The sequence below is a fragment of the Pongo pygmaeus genome, chromosome 5 (genome assembly GCF_028885625.2).
Source record: "Pongo pygmaeus isolate AG05252 chromosome 5, NHGRI_mPonPyg2-v2.0_pri, whole genome shotgun sequence".
NCBI classification, from domain to species: domain Eukaryota; kingdom Metazoa; phylum Chordata; class Mammalia; order Primates; family Hominidae; genus Pongo; species Pongo pygmaeus.
Window position 1 is genome coordinate 79,025,282 of NC_072378.2, and position 19,679 is coordinate 79,044,960.

The window sequence follows — 19,679 nt, forward strand, 5'->3', positions numbered from 1 at the left end:
TTAGAGTCCTGATATTAACAAATAGCCAAAAATGATTTTATAATGCTCTACTGACCCCGGGACTTCCTCTTCCAGGCTTTTTCCATTAGTATGCTAACATACACATATAAAAACTTATGTTTAATGTTTTGCATCTTTTATACTACCTCAAAACAAAAGCCAACATATATATTAATGTTAAAAGAATAACTTTAGACACATTAGCAGAGTTTATTTGAGCCAATTCACAAACTGGGCAGCAACTAGAACCAGAATAAGTTCAGAGTGACTCCAAGGCTGCCAGATGGTCAGGTAACACTTATGGACAGAAAAAGGGAAGTGACATACAGAAAACAGAAGTGAGGTAAAGAAACAGGTGGGCTGGTTACAGCTTGGTGTCTGCACTACTTGAACATAGTTTGAATAGTTGGCCACTGGTGATTGGCTGAACTCTGTGACTGGTACAAGAGTATCTAACAGTCTGTTTACATATCCAGTTAGATTATAGGTCGCTATGTATGGAGAAACTTTTAGGCCAAACTTAAAATATGAAAGAAGACAGCTTTAGGCTAAACTTAAATTTAACATTAATAAGGAAAGGGTTCATCATATTATGATATATCTACACAATGGAATAATATGCAGCCTTTAAAAAGCATGAGACTGATTTTTTCGTGCGTGTGCAAAAATACACACACATATCTAATATATGTATATAACATGATAATATGTAAAAAGTGCCAAAATATACTTTTCAGTGAAAAAAAAATGTATTGAACAATGTGTATGGTACACTCTCATCTGTGGTAAGAGAATGAAAAATGGACATTAATATATAGATATGAGATTGCACACATAGCAACAATTTCTTAACAGTGACTGTTTCTTTGGAAGGGGCTTGCAAAGCATAGCATAGAAGGGAAACTGATGTTTCATTGTCTATCCTTTTGTATTATTTGAATTTTAAGCCCTGTTTTAGTGCTTGTATTACTTTTTCAATGGGAAGGTTATCTTAGATATTAACACAAAATTGCCTTAACAGTTGTTCTACCTAAATGGGTAGTTTCTAAGGACACTGCAAAGCTTATTTTCTGAAACTGTTTTAAGCTTTGCCCTTCAATCAAAAATCTCATAATTTCATCATAAATCTTCTCCCTCCAGAAAAGGTAAAAATATACATAAATAATAAAATCTAGGCAGTTCTTTGATTATACAATAAAAATTAGTAGAATCTCAATGAATATTTTATCTTCTAAGCAATTATTCTTTTCAACAATAGGAATTTTTCATTTCTCCAACATTAAATAATAGGTATAATAAGGACTTAATTGGGGGGCATAAATATAATTTACCATGTTAAAAACACTTTTTGCATATGAAAGGTTTGAAAGTATGAATTTAGATTCATCAGATGTCAGAACCGAATGTCACCTCAGAAATCATTCCGTTTAATTTCTCAGATGAAATGACTGCAACCTGGAGGTTAGGAGAACTGTACAAACTCAGAATTAGACAAGAACAGGGCTAACCTGGTTTGACCATTATTCTGTCCTAATTAGCTTCATTTGTTAGATAAATGCAGAACAGGTAGGAGAGGCAAAGGCAGGCTTCTGGATTTGGGTTTCTGAAGGGTGAAAGGGCAGAAAAACTTTCACAGCAGCTTCCAAGCCACTAGAGCAAAATATAGCAGGGAAAGATAAAGGAAAGTGATCCTACCTGGCCCAATACTAGACAGTTCACTTCCAGTTCTGAATAAACTAAGAAGAGTAAAGAGAAGATGATGCTGTTATCTAGGAAGACAAACTAGGAAGAGTAAAGGGAAGACAATATAAGTAAAGGGAAGAATTTCAATTCTTACTTTTGAAAGTGGTTTACATGGAAGCAATCAACAAGCAACACTTATAATACACCTACTTGAGGGCAGCTGTAGGGTCAAGAGAATTTGAATACCAATCTCTTATAGTAAAATCTACTAAAAGAAAAAGAAGTTTATTCAAACTTCCTTTAATAGCTCCATTGATACTGAGCTGTATGATGATACTCAAGCATTCCCCAAAATCTTTAGAAATTTTAAAAAGGAAAGTCTTTATTTCTTTTTGTTTTTTTAACAAAGTAATTCACTCTGTGCCAACTTAAAGAGTTGAATTTTTATATGTACTAAATGTGTACCCTACTACTAGAGTCCTTTTAATAATTATGTACATAATATTACATTCCTGATCTTTTCATAATGCTTGGAAGATAGTTTCCCATTTCATCATTATGGTTTCTTATGATAGTTGCCTTTCATGATATTTGCTTTATGACACACAGTTGGTCATAGCTATGATTGATCTGCTATTGCATCCCTGGTCAGGAATACAACCCCAACAGTAAGTCTTTCTTATAAGGAGTTAGGACGGAATTGATGCCTTTACTTTCACCCCCTATTTGAAGCCAGTCTCTAGACCACTAAGAAATGGTGCAGTCTTGCAGTCACTAAAAGAAACTGCATATTAGCGGAATTACTAATGAAGTTTCTAACAAAGAACTGCCTATGTTAAGTCAGTGATTCATAAAGAATGATGTGAAAACCCTTAAAGGTCCCTGAGACACTTTGGAGGGTCTTCAAAGTCAAAACTATTTTATAATACTAAGATTATATTTGCTATTTTCACTCATATTGTGTCATGAGTATACAATGGGGTTTCCCAAAGGCTCCACTGAAACATTTACATGTTTGGAAAGTCTGTATAACTCAATGAACCAGTATTTTCCAAATGACCAATGTGTGATGTAAAACATCCATTGAAAGGCGACCAATGAATATCAGTGTATCCAGATACAAAAAGCTCATTAATATGGTTTCATATTCCTCCATTGCAACTAACCATTAAGAAATCACTTGTTAAGCTTTAGCATAATACCAAAAAAGAATATCCAGTTACCTGAAAAGGCTACCAAAATACTCCTCCATTTTCTAACTACTTTAGACATCTGTGTGAGGCTCAATTTTCTTCATACTTATCAATCACGACATAATGCAACAGATTGAAGCAGAAGCAGATATGAGGACCCAGCTGTCCCCTATTAAGCCAGGCATTAAAAAAATTAAAAAATATAAAATTATGCACTCTTGTCCTAATTTATTTTTGGTTTGAGAAATACAGATTTTTTGTTAAAAGATCTTATAACACATAATGAGCTGCTTGTTACTAAGTGAATTAAGATAAATTTTTTAATGTTCTCAATTTTTATTTCAAATGTGCTAAATATACATAAACAAAAGCTGGGGGAAGGTGTCAATAATTTTTAAGAGTATAAAGCGGTCTTGAGAGCAAAGGTTTGAAAATCACTACTTTATATAACTAAAAAATGTTTTTCTTCCATAAAAGTTAGGCTGTACATGTGTTACGGTTTTATTTAAATATTGTATGGCATATGTATATGTATGGTAGATGCACCTGACAGCAATAACTAAACTTAAGCACACCTTGAGAATGATCCTGTATGGCAGACACATCTGAATGTGTGTTCAGAGTTCCAAGCAGTGGCCAACCCAAGAGATTCATTCCTTACCTGTGAGGAACATCTGAGTCCCTGGCCTGTCCCGTGGAATGCTGGCCATACAGGGAATCCAGACTCTTTGTTTTGGATTAAAAGAAGTTGCCAGGTGGAGGTTGTTAGGGGGTGGAGGTTAAGTGAAACTGCTATATAAACTGCATGCTTTCTGCAAGAGGTAGCAGTTCTACTGTCCAGCCCACCACCACTGGACTACCCTGTATGCAAATTACCCTCAGTAAATCTTATGTCTCATTTGCTGGCTCTGGATCTCTTTTTCAGACTTTTGAACCTGGTGCCATTCTTGTGGAAGTTAATAGGTATCCCACGTGACAAAATATTAAATTGAGGGTGATACATTGACAGGACTTTATTCAATAAATTTATTGATATAAAAGCCAAAATAAAGATATAAAGTCAACTCTAAGTAAGTAAGTATACACACTGAGGTAACTGTCTGCCCTTTTTACAGAGCTCAGGAAGTTTAATCCCATCAAGTTCTTCTCCATCCCTGGTCTATGGCCTGGAACTAGAGCAAACCACATCTTACAAGATAGGCTGTAATTTCTGAAGGAGGACAGACAACTGCCATGGTGGTTGTTCCCATAGATACCTTTGGCTGTTCGCCTCCCTAACCAGTTATCCATTTCTAAACTACTCCGTTTGTAAATTACTAAGATTCTGTGCATTCTGTCACTTCCATCAACAAACAAAATAAGCCTGTACCCAACTTACAGGTTGATGTCCTGGGGAAAAGTTTGTCACAGCTCAGCTAGTTACAGATAACCCTGAAGACACTTCACCCCACCCCCAGCACCCCCACTTAAGAAGGAATTGCAACTAGCAAGAAGAATGAGTTGTGGCCTGAAATCCTGGAATGGGACAAGCTATAAACAAATAAACAAAGCTGCTTGCCACAATTTCTAGCTTTATCTTAAAATAAAACAAAAAGTTACAGCAAAAGAAAAAAAAAACACCACCACATAGACAAGTATCCTTACTAAAGAACATCACAGAACTTAACGATAACAGAGATCTTTACTAAGATTTTACTGTAATTTCAAGGGATACCCAGGATTTTCTTAGGTTTTAGTTAATTTGCAAAATGAAACATCACAATCAAGCTTCTGCTTTTTTCCCTTAATCAGTTAGTGGTTTGACTATACCAGAGTTAGAAGAGAAAGGATCAACAGTGTTGGCTGAAGTAAAATTTGAAAAATAAAATGAGGCACAAAAACAAATGCTAAATTTTACAGTAAAGTAAGAAACTCAATAGTAAATATTTCAAATTCTGGATTGACTGCTGAGATCATGAAAGATGTACATAATGGGTTAAAAACCAGAGGCTGCATTTAGGAAGTATGAAAAAGTAGGTTAAAAAGTAGAGAACAATTACCCTCAGGTGGGCTGTGCTGGCTACACTCCCCCCATCCCCTCAAATAACAAGAGAGCTACTATAGTACAACAGCTAATGTGAGGTTATTGGGTTAAGAGAAGTAGGTTCATGGCTGGGCGTGGTGGCTCACGCCTGTAATCCCAGTACTTTGGGAGGCCGAGGTGGGTGGATCACCTGAGATTAGGAGTTTGAGGCCAGCCTGACCAACATAGCAAATCCCGTCTCCACTGAAAATACAAAAATTAGCCGGGCATGGTGGTATGGGCCTGTAATCCCAGCTACTCAGGAGGCTGAGGCAGGAGAATCGCTTGAACCCAGGAGGTGGAGGTTGCAGTGAGCCGAGATCATGTTACTGCACTCCAGCCTGGACGACAGAGTGAGACTCTGTCTCAAAAAAAAAAAAAAAAAAAAAAAGTAGGTTCATAATAACATATTAAATATTGATTCCAATATAATGTCAACTATAGCAAAAATGAAGCAATTTAGATGTACCAACCCAACTTTGAGGTATAGAGCTGATAAATCCAGTATTTCTAAAACTTGGGAGTAAATTTATAAAACCAAGTCATACCTTGGTTTGCATAAAACATTCTTAACTCCTTGTGAAAATAACTTTTACAACAAAAATAAGCTTTGACATTCAAAAATAAAAGTTCAAAAGTAATTTTCTAATTCAGTAAGAATTGAGACCATTTAAAATTGCTCCAAAGGAAATAAAATATTGAGGTATAAATCTAAAACATATACAGATTTGTATCCTGAAAATTACAAAATAATGAGGAAAAAAATTGGATTCCCTAAATAAATGGAGACACATACTATGTGCAAGATTGGAAGATTCAGCACAGTAAAGATGTCAATTCTCCACAAACTAATCTATGTTTAATGCAATTCCTACAAAAATTCCAGGAAGATGTTTGTAGATGTAGACAAGCTTATTCTAAAATTTATGTGGAAAGACAGAGGATCAAGAGTAGCTAAAATAGTTAAAATGTTTAAAATGAGGTATAACATGAGAGGAATCAGTCTCTCCAATGTTAAGGTTTATTATGGATGCTGCAGGTAATCAAGAGTGTATAGTAACAACAAAGGAATAGACACACAGATCAATAGAATAGAATAGAGACTACAGAAATAAACCCATAAAAATATGCCCAACTGACAAAAGTGCCAAAGCAATTCAGTGAAGGAGGGACATCTTTTTAACAAATGGTGCTGGAGTAACTACACATCCATAGGCCAAAGAAACAATAAAGAACCTCAACCTAAACCTCACATTCTATATAAAAATTAACTCAAAATGAATCATGGACTTAAGTGTAAAACATAAAATCATAACTATTTTATAAAACACTAAGTGGTATACCTTAAAAATAATCAATTTTTATTTGTCAATTATACCTCGATAAAGCTGGGAGATGAAAAAATAGAAGAAAATCTTTGGGACAAACAGGCAAAGACAATAGGGATAGGTGATGTGTTAGACTGGACACCAAAGCACAATCCATAAGAGATATATCTGCTAAACTGAACCACAGCAAAATTAAAAATTTCTCCTCTGAAAGACACTGTGAAAAGGATGACAAGCTACAGAATGGGAGAAAACTTTTGTAAACCACATATCTGACAAAAACCTTGTATCTGGATTATAATAAAGAATTCTCCAAAAATAGATAAAGCAAACAATCCAATTAGGAAATGGGCAGAAAACATGAATGAAATGCACAGATCTACAGATGGCACATAAGCACATGAAAAGATGTTCAACATCATTAGCCATTAGGGAAACGCAAATTAAAACCACAATGAGATGATGCTACATACCTATCAAGATGGCTAAAACTTTAAAAAGTGTTAACACCAAATGCTGGCAAGGATGCTGAGAAACTGGACCACTTACACACTACTGGCGGGGCAATAAAAAATGATACCACTTTAGAAAAGAGAATGTTCTGATGATTGTTACGAATGGAAAAAACAACAACAAAGAAAAAAATACAAAAAAAAAAAAGAGAATGGAATGGCAGTTTCTTACAACATCAAACATACATTTATCATAAAACCAGCAAGTGCACTTTCAGGCATATATCCCAGAGAAATTAAAATGTATATTCAAACAAAAATATACACATAAGTGGTCACAGCAGTTTTATTAGTCAAGAGCCCAAAACTGGAAACAAACCAAATATCCTTCAACAGATGTACCATAATACTCCATAGTACATCCATACCATGGAATACTCAGGGAAAAAGGAACTATTGATACATGCAACCATTTGAGTGAATGTATAAGCAGAATCTGCTAATGTCAAAAGGTTAGATACTGTGTGATTCCATTTATATAACATTCTTGAAATGACACAATTAGAGAAATAATGAGCAAATTCGCTGATGTCATAGGTTAGTGAGGGGAAGGCAAGAGGTAGCTGTGGTTGTAAAATGGTAAAATACAAGGAATTCTTGTGATGGAATTGGTCTATATCTTGATTACGTTGGTAGTCACACGAATCTATACACGTGATGAAACTGCACAGAACTAAATACACACACATGTAAAACTAGTGAAAGCTGAGTGCAGTTGATGAATTCTATGTATCACGACCAATTTCCTGGTTGTAATATTATAGTTATTCTACATATTTTTTTACAACTGCATGTCAATTTACAATGAACTCAAAATAAAAATTTAAAAACTTCCAATATGAAAAAAATGAGGATACTATATGGTTAACTACTAAAAAGACTTAACATTATAGGTGACTGATTTTCATGCTCCCAAGTGAGCAGTTATATAATTTACCTCCACATATAACTCAGAAACCACAGGCTTAGTCCCACTTCTTATTCCTTCTCTCTTTCTTCTCCCTCTCCACCACCTGTCAATCCCCTTCACATAAGAGAAAACTGCAGTATATAGTTGTATATGTGTGTGTATGCACTGCAATTTCATGTTCTCTCTCTATATGTAGTTTTATATACACACTCAGCTATTTATCATATTTATTAATTAGCATTCTGTGCTCTTCGTAATTTTAAAATCCATTATGTGGCACATTTTATGCTTCCCTTTAAAAATAATTAAAATGTCAGTTATTTGTTGTTTATGGTAACTGTTCTCAGTCCCCACTCCTACCCTACTCCATGGGTAAGTGGCTCTTAAAAATAGTTTCTGTTTGCTTTGCACTATGAGCTGATCATTATTGGAACCTACATAATAGGATATCTTCTGTGCACTGAAACAGAAGACAATAATTGCAAATTTTGGAGGAAAAAAATAGCCGCTTTTTCTGGCCACTGATGTACAGTGCGTATTTAATAAGTCCCTGTCCCTGGGCATGGCACTGGTATAATGGGCATGGTATATTATATAGACTAAGTACCACAATATGCCATGTATTAAAAACATCTGATTAATATACTGCAGAAACCTAATTTATTTGTAGTTCTGAGCTTCCTTTGCTCACGCTCACAGCAAGCATTATTGCCGTACTTTTTCGTACCTTTGCTTTCCAAACTGCTTGTCAATTTTAAGCAACAGAACCTGACTCAGGGCTTCTGTTGGATACATATATATATAGAAGGTGGCAACTGAGTGCCCTGTGTAAAAGTCATGGGATAGGACTCTTTTCCTCTCTCCATTCAGGAAAGAAATACTTTTAAAAGAGCTGCTGTATTCTCAGACTAGTCAGTCAACAGTCTCCCACCCACCCTTTAACAGATTTTTCATTCTGGGGAGTAGGTGCATACCATGTCCAAAAAGATGTACTATAATTAATCTTTAATAAATAATGTGCATAAATATAAAAACAGAAGGCATTGTTCATGTGGCATTTCTTACGTAGTGGCCCCAAAAGGTCAGTTTTATATACTATGGCTATTAGTGTCATTTCCAATTTTAGAGAAACAATCAGATAACCAAATATAGTATTTTCCCAGAATGACTATGATCCGTCAACCAACATGTAGCTCATTAATGTACACAATCTTTTGCATCTTCCTCTTAAATATAAAATCCTAAATTTTCCCAAATCTTTTAAATATAAAATCCAAATTTTCCCAAAACAGTACTAAAAATAGTTTTCATTTCCAAGCAAAGACCAAACTGCAATAAGCAATTTTAAGAGAGCATATTAAATGCCCAATGAGAAACATCCCAAGAAAGTACAATTAGAAGCTGTAGAAATTGTACCTTAATTCTTCTCTCGGTGTCATCTAACTTTAACTCTGCTGAAACTAGTTTCTTTGCCAAATCATCTCGTTCAGGTAGGTGTCTAGCTTCAGAGATCTCTTTCAGTTTCTGTAAGGAAAATTTTGTCCTAAATAGTTCACTTTCTGTATCTTTTACCCTTTTCTCAGTTGCCCGTTCTTTCTCTTGAGATTTTCTTAAGCGTTCTTTGAGTGCTGTAATCTCATTGTTATGACGAAATATGAGCTGTGAGATTTCATTTTCGGCATCTTCAAACTTATTCAGGGCTTTCTCCTGTCTGTACTGAAGCCTTTTCAAAGATTTATTTTCTTTTAGCAGCTCAGCTAACTTGACCTGGAGTTCAGATACTTCATTCTGCAACTCATTGATTTTTAGCAGTCTTGCAGACAGAATCCGTTTTGTAACAAGATCTGTATCTTTCCGAAGTGGCTCTCTATTGAGGCTCTGGGAGCGAAATCCCGCTCGGACTCCCTTTCTGTTTGGTAGACCCTTAGGGCTTGGTTTCCGAGGGGCTAAAAAAGAAACAGGAATAATGTAAAGTGAAAGCTGTACCAAACAGTGTTATTTATTCATCCTAACACAAGTGGGTCCGTAACATTCTTTAGTTATTTTTGTCATTAAGAAAGGATTTTACAATATTTAGTAAAATATCAAGTTTTATTTAGAGCTCTAAATAGGTTTCTATTAAGAAAGGTGTGCAATATTTTAAGAAAAATCATATCCCAATAGTTTATATGGAATTATTCTACATAGCTTTAAAAGACAGCAGTGTCAGGCTTTAACCATTTTTAACTTTTTAGATAAGATGGCAAGTCAGAATTCAAACATGAGCATAATCAGCATCATCAGCATTAGCATGGTGCATAACAAACACTGGACAAAACATTGTGATATTCAAGTCATTCATGCCAAGCTATTTGGGATCATTATTTCAAATGTGAAAATGTATGCTTTCAATTTGCATTTCTCTAATGATCAGTGATGTTGAGCTTTTTTCATATGCTTGTTGGCCATATGTATGTCTTCTTTTGAAAAGTGTCTGTTCATGTCCTTTCCTCACTTTTTAATGGGGTACAATGAGATACCGTCCCACATCAGTCAGAATGACTATTATCAAAAAGTAAAAAGAATAACAGATACTGGCAAGGCTGTGGAGAAAAAGGATCGTGTATACACTGTTGGTGGGAGTGTAAATTAGTTCAACCACTGTGAAAGACAGTGTGGCAATTCCTAAGACCTAAAGTCAGAAATACCATTTGACCCAGCAATTCCATTACTGGGTATATACCCAAAGGAAAAGAAATCATTCTATTTTAAAGACACATGCACATGTATGTTCACTGCAGCACTACTCACAATAGCAAAGACATGGAATCAACCAAAATGCTCACCAATGATAGAATGGATAAAGAAAATGTGGTACATATACACCATGGAATACTATACAGCCATAAGAAAGAATGAGATCATGTTCTTTGCAGGTTCATGAATGGAGCCGGAGGCCATTATCCTTAGCAAACTAACGCAGGAACAGAAAACCAGTAACACATGATTTCACTTGTAAGTGGAAGCTAAATGATGAGAACACATAGACATATAGAGGGGAACAAAACACACTGGGGCCTATTGGAGGGTGCAGGGCAAGAGGAGAGAGCAGATCAGGAAAAATACCTAATGGATACTAGGCTTAATGCCTGGGTGATGAAATAATTTGTACAACAAACCCCCATAACACACGTTTACCCATGTTATAAACCTGCACATCCTGCACATGTGTCCTTGAAATTAAAACTAAAAAAAAAAAAAAGAAAAAAGAAAATGTATGTTTTCTCTACATTAATTACAACTTTCTCTATCTGGGGACAGGATGACAGCATATTATACACCGAGATTTGTGGCTCAAATTTATCAGTTAACTCTCTGGACAATTCAATCAAACCTTTCCAAGTCTATTTACCCAGCCCATAGAAAGAAGACAATGTTATCTATACAACTAGGTTGTTGGGAGAGTTAAATGTTCTGCATATTCTCTGTTGGTAATAAGAACATTCCACTTATCGGTGATGGAAAACAGAAAACAGAAGTACAGGTGTGTTTCTAAATGCTTCCACAGAGGATTTCTTTTCTGTGATGTTCAAATCAAAAACACCTAATGTGAGAAGATGAAAACAAAAATCACATCCTAAAAAATATAAGTATATGAAATATTTAAAGAATACATTTTAAATCACAACATTTCTCAAAAATGTGAAATAATGTTTTTATTTTTACTAAAAGTTCATTAGACTTATGCCTCAATATTCAGAGCACTGGCCCTTTAAAAGAGGCATTTGAAAGTCTGCTAAGAATAATGATCTTTAATCTACCATGGTAACTGCATTTTTTTTCCAAGGAGAAAATGCATTCCAGAGTAAAAAAATGAAGAAACACTAGAAGATCCAACCTTTCCTTCCCCATTTCATCAGCCATGGATACTTGATTCCATTATGTAAACAAGTAAAGAATAACAAGTAATTTTTACAATTTAACATTATAAAGTTTCATTAAAAAGATAAAAGATTTTATAAAAGCTGTTTGAATGTGTACCGATTTGGGATTCCAGCTCTGTAAATGATTGAATACATGAAAGGAAGCAGTAATAAAAAGAAATGAGGGAGTGCTTAATTATTGCAACTTTGAAACTATGCTATCCATTATAGTAGCCACTGCCACATACAGCTATTGAGAAGCTTGACAAGTGGGTAGCCCAAATTGGGATATGCTATAACTGTGAAACACACAATGGATTTTGAACACTTGATTCAAAAATAAAAATAATGCAAAATATTTCATAATGTTTTATATTTACTATCTGTAGAAATAATACTCACATATTATTAAAATTAATTTATTTGTTTTTTTTTAACCTGGTTACTAGAACATATAAAATTACATTTGTGGCTTCATTTTTGACCTGCATTATATTTCCAATGGGCAGCATTACTTTAGAATATAATTTTAAAGTTGAAATGTCCATCATTTCAGTTTTCTTTCCCAATATATGTAGTTAATGGAATTTTGGTATATATACGCTATTATGGGATATGTACTCAGCTCTTGGAATGACAGAAACTTAATACATAAAAATAATTATATATAAAGATGAATGTCAATTGTTCCAAATATGGTTTTTATGTACAAAATTACACCGCTCATAAAACTTCATAGAAAGAGCAACTTGTTTTATATGAAAAGTTAAAGCCTAATAATATAAGAATCAGGATAAAAATTTTTAGTCAGATAAAAAAGGGTTTCCATAACCAACTTTCTGACATCCTAGAACTCTGAGTATAAATTTTTTAGCATATTCTATAACTACAAACTGATCATTAACCTGAACTTACAAATATTTCCAGCTTTCATCTACCTTTTTATTTTCATTTTTAAAACTATAAGACAAAATATTTTAAACTATCAAGTGCTAATAAGAGTAAGAAGAAAGATGATTGTTGTATATATCATTCTTCATCTCTCCTTGTTAAGTCACTCCCAAAAAGTAGGTGGAAAATTGCTTTTTCTTCCTTCAGATGTTAAAAATAATATGACTCATTTTTTTAATGTAGTAAAAATAAATTATGCATCCACCAAAAAAATCAAGATATGTTTATATTATTGAAAAAACAAATAATGGAATAATATATAATAAATGAACGTGTATAACCAAAACTTATTAAATTTTACCATGAAAAATTTTGACACTGCATGAATTTTATGCAAAAAAAAGTAAAGTATGCTGAAAATTAAGGAAGGGGAAGGAAGAATATGCTATCAAACATGCAAACCCGAAAATTCGTTTAAAATGCTGTTTGAATCACATTTGTTTTGTCCTTAGGTTAGTCTATACTGATTGCAATTTAGTGTTTACAGAAACGTATCGGTTTGGTCTTGTTACTTGGTCTAAGGCAGACTAATTACCACAGATTTTAATTCAAAGGACAGTGTAAAACAGAAAACAGTACAAGTCAAATTGAAGACAATAATTGAAATTTTCTGGCTGATGCTGGAACTGTTTTTCACAGCTTTTCTCAATTATCTTCTCAAATAAGGTAAGGCTTACAAAGTTCTGACTCCTTAATTGGGTGGCCTCCTAAGTTGTTTCTGGGGAATGAAGAAAAAAATTAAAGTATTCCTTACCAATACTACCCTAGGTATTTCTTGAGACTAACAGGCATTTTCTAAGGTTCAACCCTAAGATCTGTTTTGTTAGTTCTTAATTATACAGCAAAAGTTTAATAAGAGATCATGCTCTCAACTACAAAATCATAACAAGCTCCTCACTGAGACAGATCTGGAGAAAGAGACCAAAATAAGAACAATAACAAAGCATTGTACTTACAAAAAAAGGAAAAGAAAAAGGTTCCCAACTGTTATAAATGGTTAGAAGTATGGAAATCCCTGAGGAGCTAGACTGGGGATCCATGAAAGGGTTTCTTTCAAAAGGAATACATATTCTTTGTAGTTTTTAATGAGCAAATATTATTTTTTGAAGTAAAAATTTATAAAGGCAAACTTAATTATGTCCTTGCTTAAATCCTTTCAATGGCTATTTGCCACAAAAACAGAGTCAATACATTAGCACAGGATGCAAGGCGTTTCATAATGTGGTCCCTTGTTTCCCTTTTCCACCCACAATTTTACCACTCCCGGCCTTGCAATCTAAACTCTCACCATTTTAAGCTACTGCTGTGCTACTTTTATTAATGGGTACTGTAATTATCTCATTTGCCTTATTTTTCTATGCTGTACTTGTAAACCTTACATATTTTGTTACTAACTACAATGGGGTTTTCTTGACCAGAGATTTATTGAGATGAAGATATTTGTAGAATATTACATAGTCAAATATGTATGAAGGCCTATTTCCATTCTAGTAACATTTTAATAATAAAAATGACTTCTAATGATTAATCCAGTTTCCATTATAACACACTTCAAAAGAAAGCAAATTAGACCAAAGGCCCCAATTCCATTCCTAGGTTTAATTTGAATTTTTACAGCAAATACTGTATTACCTACAGTAAGTAATTTTACTCAATCTATTAAAAAGTCCCTTAACCACTTTATGTCAATGCTTTTTCTACTTTCAAAAAATGAAGATACAAAAAGGTACATATGATTTACAAACTTTTTTGCCTTTACAGTACCTCAGAAACCCCAAGACAAGCATTTATTTAGGAAAAAGAAAAAACAAACTGAGAAGGCTTAGCTATGTTTCCTTCTGTATATTGTATGACTTTGAATATAACAAATTTAATAGTACCATCAAGCAACATTTATATATACTTATAAGTATATAACCTATAAAATGTAAATCAGCCTACTTCCATGTATACAACAACATATATACTAATAAAAGAGTTTCATGCATACACATTTTCCTTAGGCACTCAAAATGAGTCTTCTAGGTCCACCAGACTCTTTTGAAGAATGCTTACCTTGGTGATGTACTTGGCCATCTGAAGTTTGTCTTTTAGGATTTTTTCTCCTAACACTTGCAGGTGAAGAACTGACCAGCGATGATCGGCCAGAAGACTGTGGCGTTTCAAAATCAGATGAATAAGAATAATGGTGTTTGCCTGCCTTTCTTTCTTGATCAGTACCTGGACTTACTGCTCTTTCCCCCATTGTTTTGAAAAATGGTCTCTATTCACATAATTTCACAGACTATTTTCTCCAGAGGAGACTATGACAATACTGAAAAACATTTTCACAGTCTTCAGATCCTGATAATATTCATTTCTGTGCAATCTATTCTCTCCACAATGTATTTGTAGATCACAATTCACATTAGCATCCAGAAGATAAACTTTTTTGCCCTGAAATTAAGGAATGGGAAAGGAGATTTATCATACAGTCTCTACAGTTTCTACAGTTAATTACAATGAAAGACACTAAAAGCAAAATAGTATATAGCTTACAATTTTTAAAAGAGGCTACAATTTATCTATATTTTCACAGATAAGTTACTTACAGTATTTGGAGAAAATACAGACTGTCATAGCCTAGATAGATAATAAGTAACTGACATACAACTACTTCTGAATAAATGTTAACTGAAGTTGACTGTTTAATTTTAAGAGTTATACTAGAGGCAAATGCTGAATTTTAACGGACAATAATGATCAAATCACCAGTTTTTTCTTTTTTAGGCAGGGAGGCAGTGGGAGTGGAGGTAGTGGTGATAGTAAACAACAAACCTGCTAATAAGAATAAATACACTTTGGGTGGGCAGATTATGAGGTCAAGAGACCAACAAGGTGAAACCCCGTCTCTACTAAAAATACAAAAATTAGCTGGGCGTGGTGGCACACGCCTGTAGTCCCAGCTACTCGGGAGGCTGAGGCAGGAGAACTGCTTGAACCCAGGAGGCGGAGGTTGCAGTGAGCCAAGATGGTGCCACTGCACTCCAGCCTGGTGACAGAATGAGACTCCATTTCAAAAAAAAAAAAAAGAAAGAATAAAGAAAAAATAAAAATATTCAAGATTGACCACACAAAAAATGTAAAACTAAAGCATATTTTTTAAAAACTAAAAGAAAAAATATTTGATGAGAAACATTTGCAAACATGACAAAAAATTGTTATCATCTTCAACACATAAAAATATCATCCTTTGAGAAAAATATGAGGTAAAAAATTAAATGGGCAAAATATATAAGACTCCAAAAAGGCAACATAAATTATTAAAGATTTTTCAAAATAATAACACTCAATGCTGTCAGAGTTGCTATCAGAAAAAGATCCCTAGAGTTTTTTTGGAAAAACACTGGCAAAATGTATTGTCACTTTAATTATGCTTTAACCTTTGATACAATAATTTCTGGATTCCAATAAAATAATGCTAAAATTAGGAGAAAAGTTATGTGCAAATATTTAATGTAGTACATTTTTTTTAATGGAAGCAAATTAAATGCCTAATCATTGAGGAATAATTATTTTATAAATCCATACAGCATAATATCATGAAGCTACTGAAAATGTTTACAAAAAGTTTGTATTTAAGGAAAATGCTTATACTATTATCGTAAAGAAAAAATTCAAATTAGTGCATACAGTATGATCTCAACTACACATACTCATTAAAAAAATACTGAAAATACTATTATTCCTATCTGAATTCAGAAACTGAAAACATTTTCCAAGCAAGGAATACAAGAACACCAAAATAGTGCCTGCCTGACAACATGGATTTTAGATAATTTTATCTCTCCATTAACATATTCTGGTTTTCTAACAACAAAATTGGATTACTTTTATAATCCAATTTAGAAGAAACAAACATCTCATTGATGAAATTAGTATTAAAAGTATCGTTCTTCTAGTAATAACATATGAAAGGACATGCACAAGGCAGCACTACTTATTGCAGCACTATTATAAGTAGAAAACTAAAACAATAAAATGACCAGTAAGAACTGGTCTTACAAACTATAAACTTCCACACAATGAAGTATATGTAATACTATGAAGCTACTAAAGGAATGAAGACTATCTCTGTGTATTGCTCATAGTCTGGCATAATCTCTAGGATATACAGAGAAAAGAAAGATGGAAAAAAGCATGTAGTATGCTACCATTTATCAAGGAAGAAGGGTAACATACATAATTTTTATATATTTAAGTAGAAGGAGAAATCAAATAATTAAGAAAAATAAAATGGGTTCGCTAGGGTAGGGGTGTCCAACAGAACTTTCAGCCAGGATGGAAATGTTCTACAATCTGTGCTGTTCAAGATGGTGGCTGGCCACATGTGGCTATCAAGCACTTGAGATGTTGCTGGTGTAACTGAAGAACTAATTTTTAATTTTATTTAATTTTAATTAATTTTAATTTAAGAAGCCACATGTGCTGGTAGTTAGCTTACTAAACAACACTGCTACAGGGGAAGGAAGGAAGCAAAGTTTAGGGAAAGGGATAGAAGCTGGGCTTCTTTGTATATAATTTTTGTAGATTTAACATTGGAAATTATGATTTTTAGAAATGAGAATTTTGAAAAGCAATTCCCATAAATCAAAATAAAATTAGATAAATCAATCTACATACATGGTTGGTGGTAAAACCACACAAATTAACTAGTTCGAATGACTTTAAAACACAATAACTTGACTTTATATTCCTAGTGAGACATAATGACCAAAAAAAATTTTTAAAGCCATTCCAATAATCATATTTTGCTACTCAGATATTTTATTCTTAGACTTATACACACGTACTGTGAAATAAAACAAATGAGTAATTATTATTGGTGCAGCTGGGCACTAGAATTTTCAACATGGAAGAAGTAAATATAAACTAATGTGAGTTTTAAAACTTTGACATTCAAAATTTGAATTATGAGTGTCAGTATGAATTTATGATGGCTTTTATTTATTTAAAAAAAAACTTCTTCACTTTGTCCACTGAAAAATCCCAGAAACAAGGAAAAAACTAGGAACATTCCTAGAACCCAGATATAGTGTCTATATGCCACTTCCCATTGAAAGAACCTAAAGTTCCTTGTGAAATGCCTGACTCCATTTCTGAGGGAGGAAACACACAAAATAAATCTAAGAATATAGCAATCTGGTCATCCTAGAAAGCAAGGACGCTATCAGACACTACTGATGGAGTGTCAGTCAAATGGACTCGGAGCCAACTTCAAGGAACTACTTGCCAAAGACAAGGCAAATTTGTCATCAATACGAATTATATCAGCAAACAATTTAAACATATCAAAAGTGTTTAAATCCTTGAGTTCATATATTTTACAAAAACCTAATTATTCACCTTTAGAAGATTCTAGGAAACCATCTCATTTAATTAAAAAATTTATATATATAAAAAAATCACACATGCATCTTGCCTATACTCTTAAAAAGCTATTATCTGAAAATAACAAAATATTAGATGAGGGGGAAGTATTTCTTTATGGAATTATTCTAGTTAACAAATAAAAAATAAAATATTAAAACGACAGAATTAGACGAGTGACATTTCACAACTCCTAATGAAATAACGAAGCTATATAATGATCATAAACGGCTGTATTGCTACAGAAAAGTAACAACCAGACACCATGTCTCTGATAGGACACAATAATACCTCTGAAGTAATCTCCCCTCCTCCCCACAAAAATTAAATCTGAATCTACTGAAGCCTCTAAATGTAAATGACACTGAAAGTATGACAGAGATCGAGGTACAAAGAAGCAATCAGAAAAAATCCAGACTGTAGCAAACTCTACAGGAAAAACTAGATTCTTTAATGAACAAATTGCAAGCAGAACGAGAGAGAGGAGAAAAGAGGGCATTTATATAATAAGAAAGTCTTAAGAAACCACCACCAAGTGCAATCCATGGACAGTATTTCACTTCTGATTACAATAAATTGTATTAAAAAATTATAATCAAGAAAATTTAAACACTATTTATTGTTATTAGAGACAGGGTTTTGCTCTGTTGCCTAGACTGGAGTGCAGTGGCATGATCATGGCTTACTGCAACCTTGAACTCCTGGGCTCAGGCAATCCTCCCACCTCCTGAGTAGCCAGAACTACAGGCATGCGCCACCACACCCAGCCCTGACCACATATTTAATATTAAGGAATTATATTGTTTTAGGTGAGATGTTGATACTGTCATTTTTTTTTTAAAGAATCTTTATCTTTTAGAGATATATGTTCAAATATTTATAAATAAAATTGTCTGGGGTTCGCTTCAAAATAACCCAAAGGAAAATGGGTAAGGGTAGAGATTATACAAAATTGACTGTGAGTTGATGATTATGTAAACTGACAGAAGACTTTTGAATTCATTATTCTAATATTTCCGATTCTGTATTTGTCTGATATTTTCTTTAGAAGAAATATTTTAAAAAGCAAAAAAAAACACTTAACTTTGATTTTACTTCTGATGTGTCTAGCAATCACAGTCTCTATCAAAATTAGCAACTGCATCTAAAATCAACAATTCCTATGACAAGTACTAATATTAAAAATATACATAAATCAGCCTGAATCTTTCACTCTGCAATCATGTGAAAAAATATTTACACATGAAAAACATTGTCTAGAAAAAAAGGATAATGATAACAGCAAGTAAGTGGCTCTAGCACTCATTAGCTATGTAAATCTGGAGAGTTTACCTCTCAATGTAAGTTTAATTTTTTAAAATGTAAAATGGTAATATTACTAGTAACTACTTTAGAGAATTCTTGTGAGGATTAAATGGGATAATTCAATAACTATTACACAGTAAGAACTTGGTAAATATCAACAATTACATTAGCAATTCAAACACGTATGAGATGCTCAGTAAATTATAACTGATGTTCTTTGTCAACAACTTTCAGTTTAAATTCCAATAATATAATTAAAAGTTGGTTATATGGTAAAGATGAAAATTATTTCTGTTTATACTTGCATAGCAGAAGTAGCTTCCTATGACCTCCCTATCCTATCTAAATCCGAGGGGCCCACCAACTTTCTATGGCAAAGGGGAAGAATACACAAACAGTGTTCTCTCCCTGCCCCCCCTTCAAA

General features: G+C 33.5%; 1 protein-coding gene across 2 annotated transcripts in view; it reads right to left on the reverse strand.

The window, feature by feature from the left end:
• Positions 1 to 19,679, reverse strand: part of LCA5 (lebercilin LCA5) — a 58,264-nt gene that overhangs the window by 25,023 nt on the left and 13,562 nt on the right. For both annotated transcript variants that reach the window (XM_054491748.2, XM_054491749.2), the window contains exons 2-3: positions 14,597 to 14,977; positions 9,105 to 9,634 (exon numbers count right to left, since the gene is read on the reverse strand). In XM_054491748.2, the coding sequence (XP_054347723.1) occupies positions 9,105 to 9,634; positions 14,597 to 14,786 (720 nt within the window). In that variant the 5' untranslated portion in view covers positions 14,787 to 14,977. The remainder of the gene's footprint in view (positions 1 to 9,104; positions 9,635 to 14,596; positions 14,978 to 19,679) is intronic.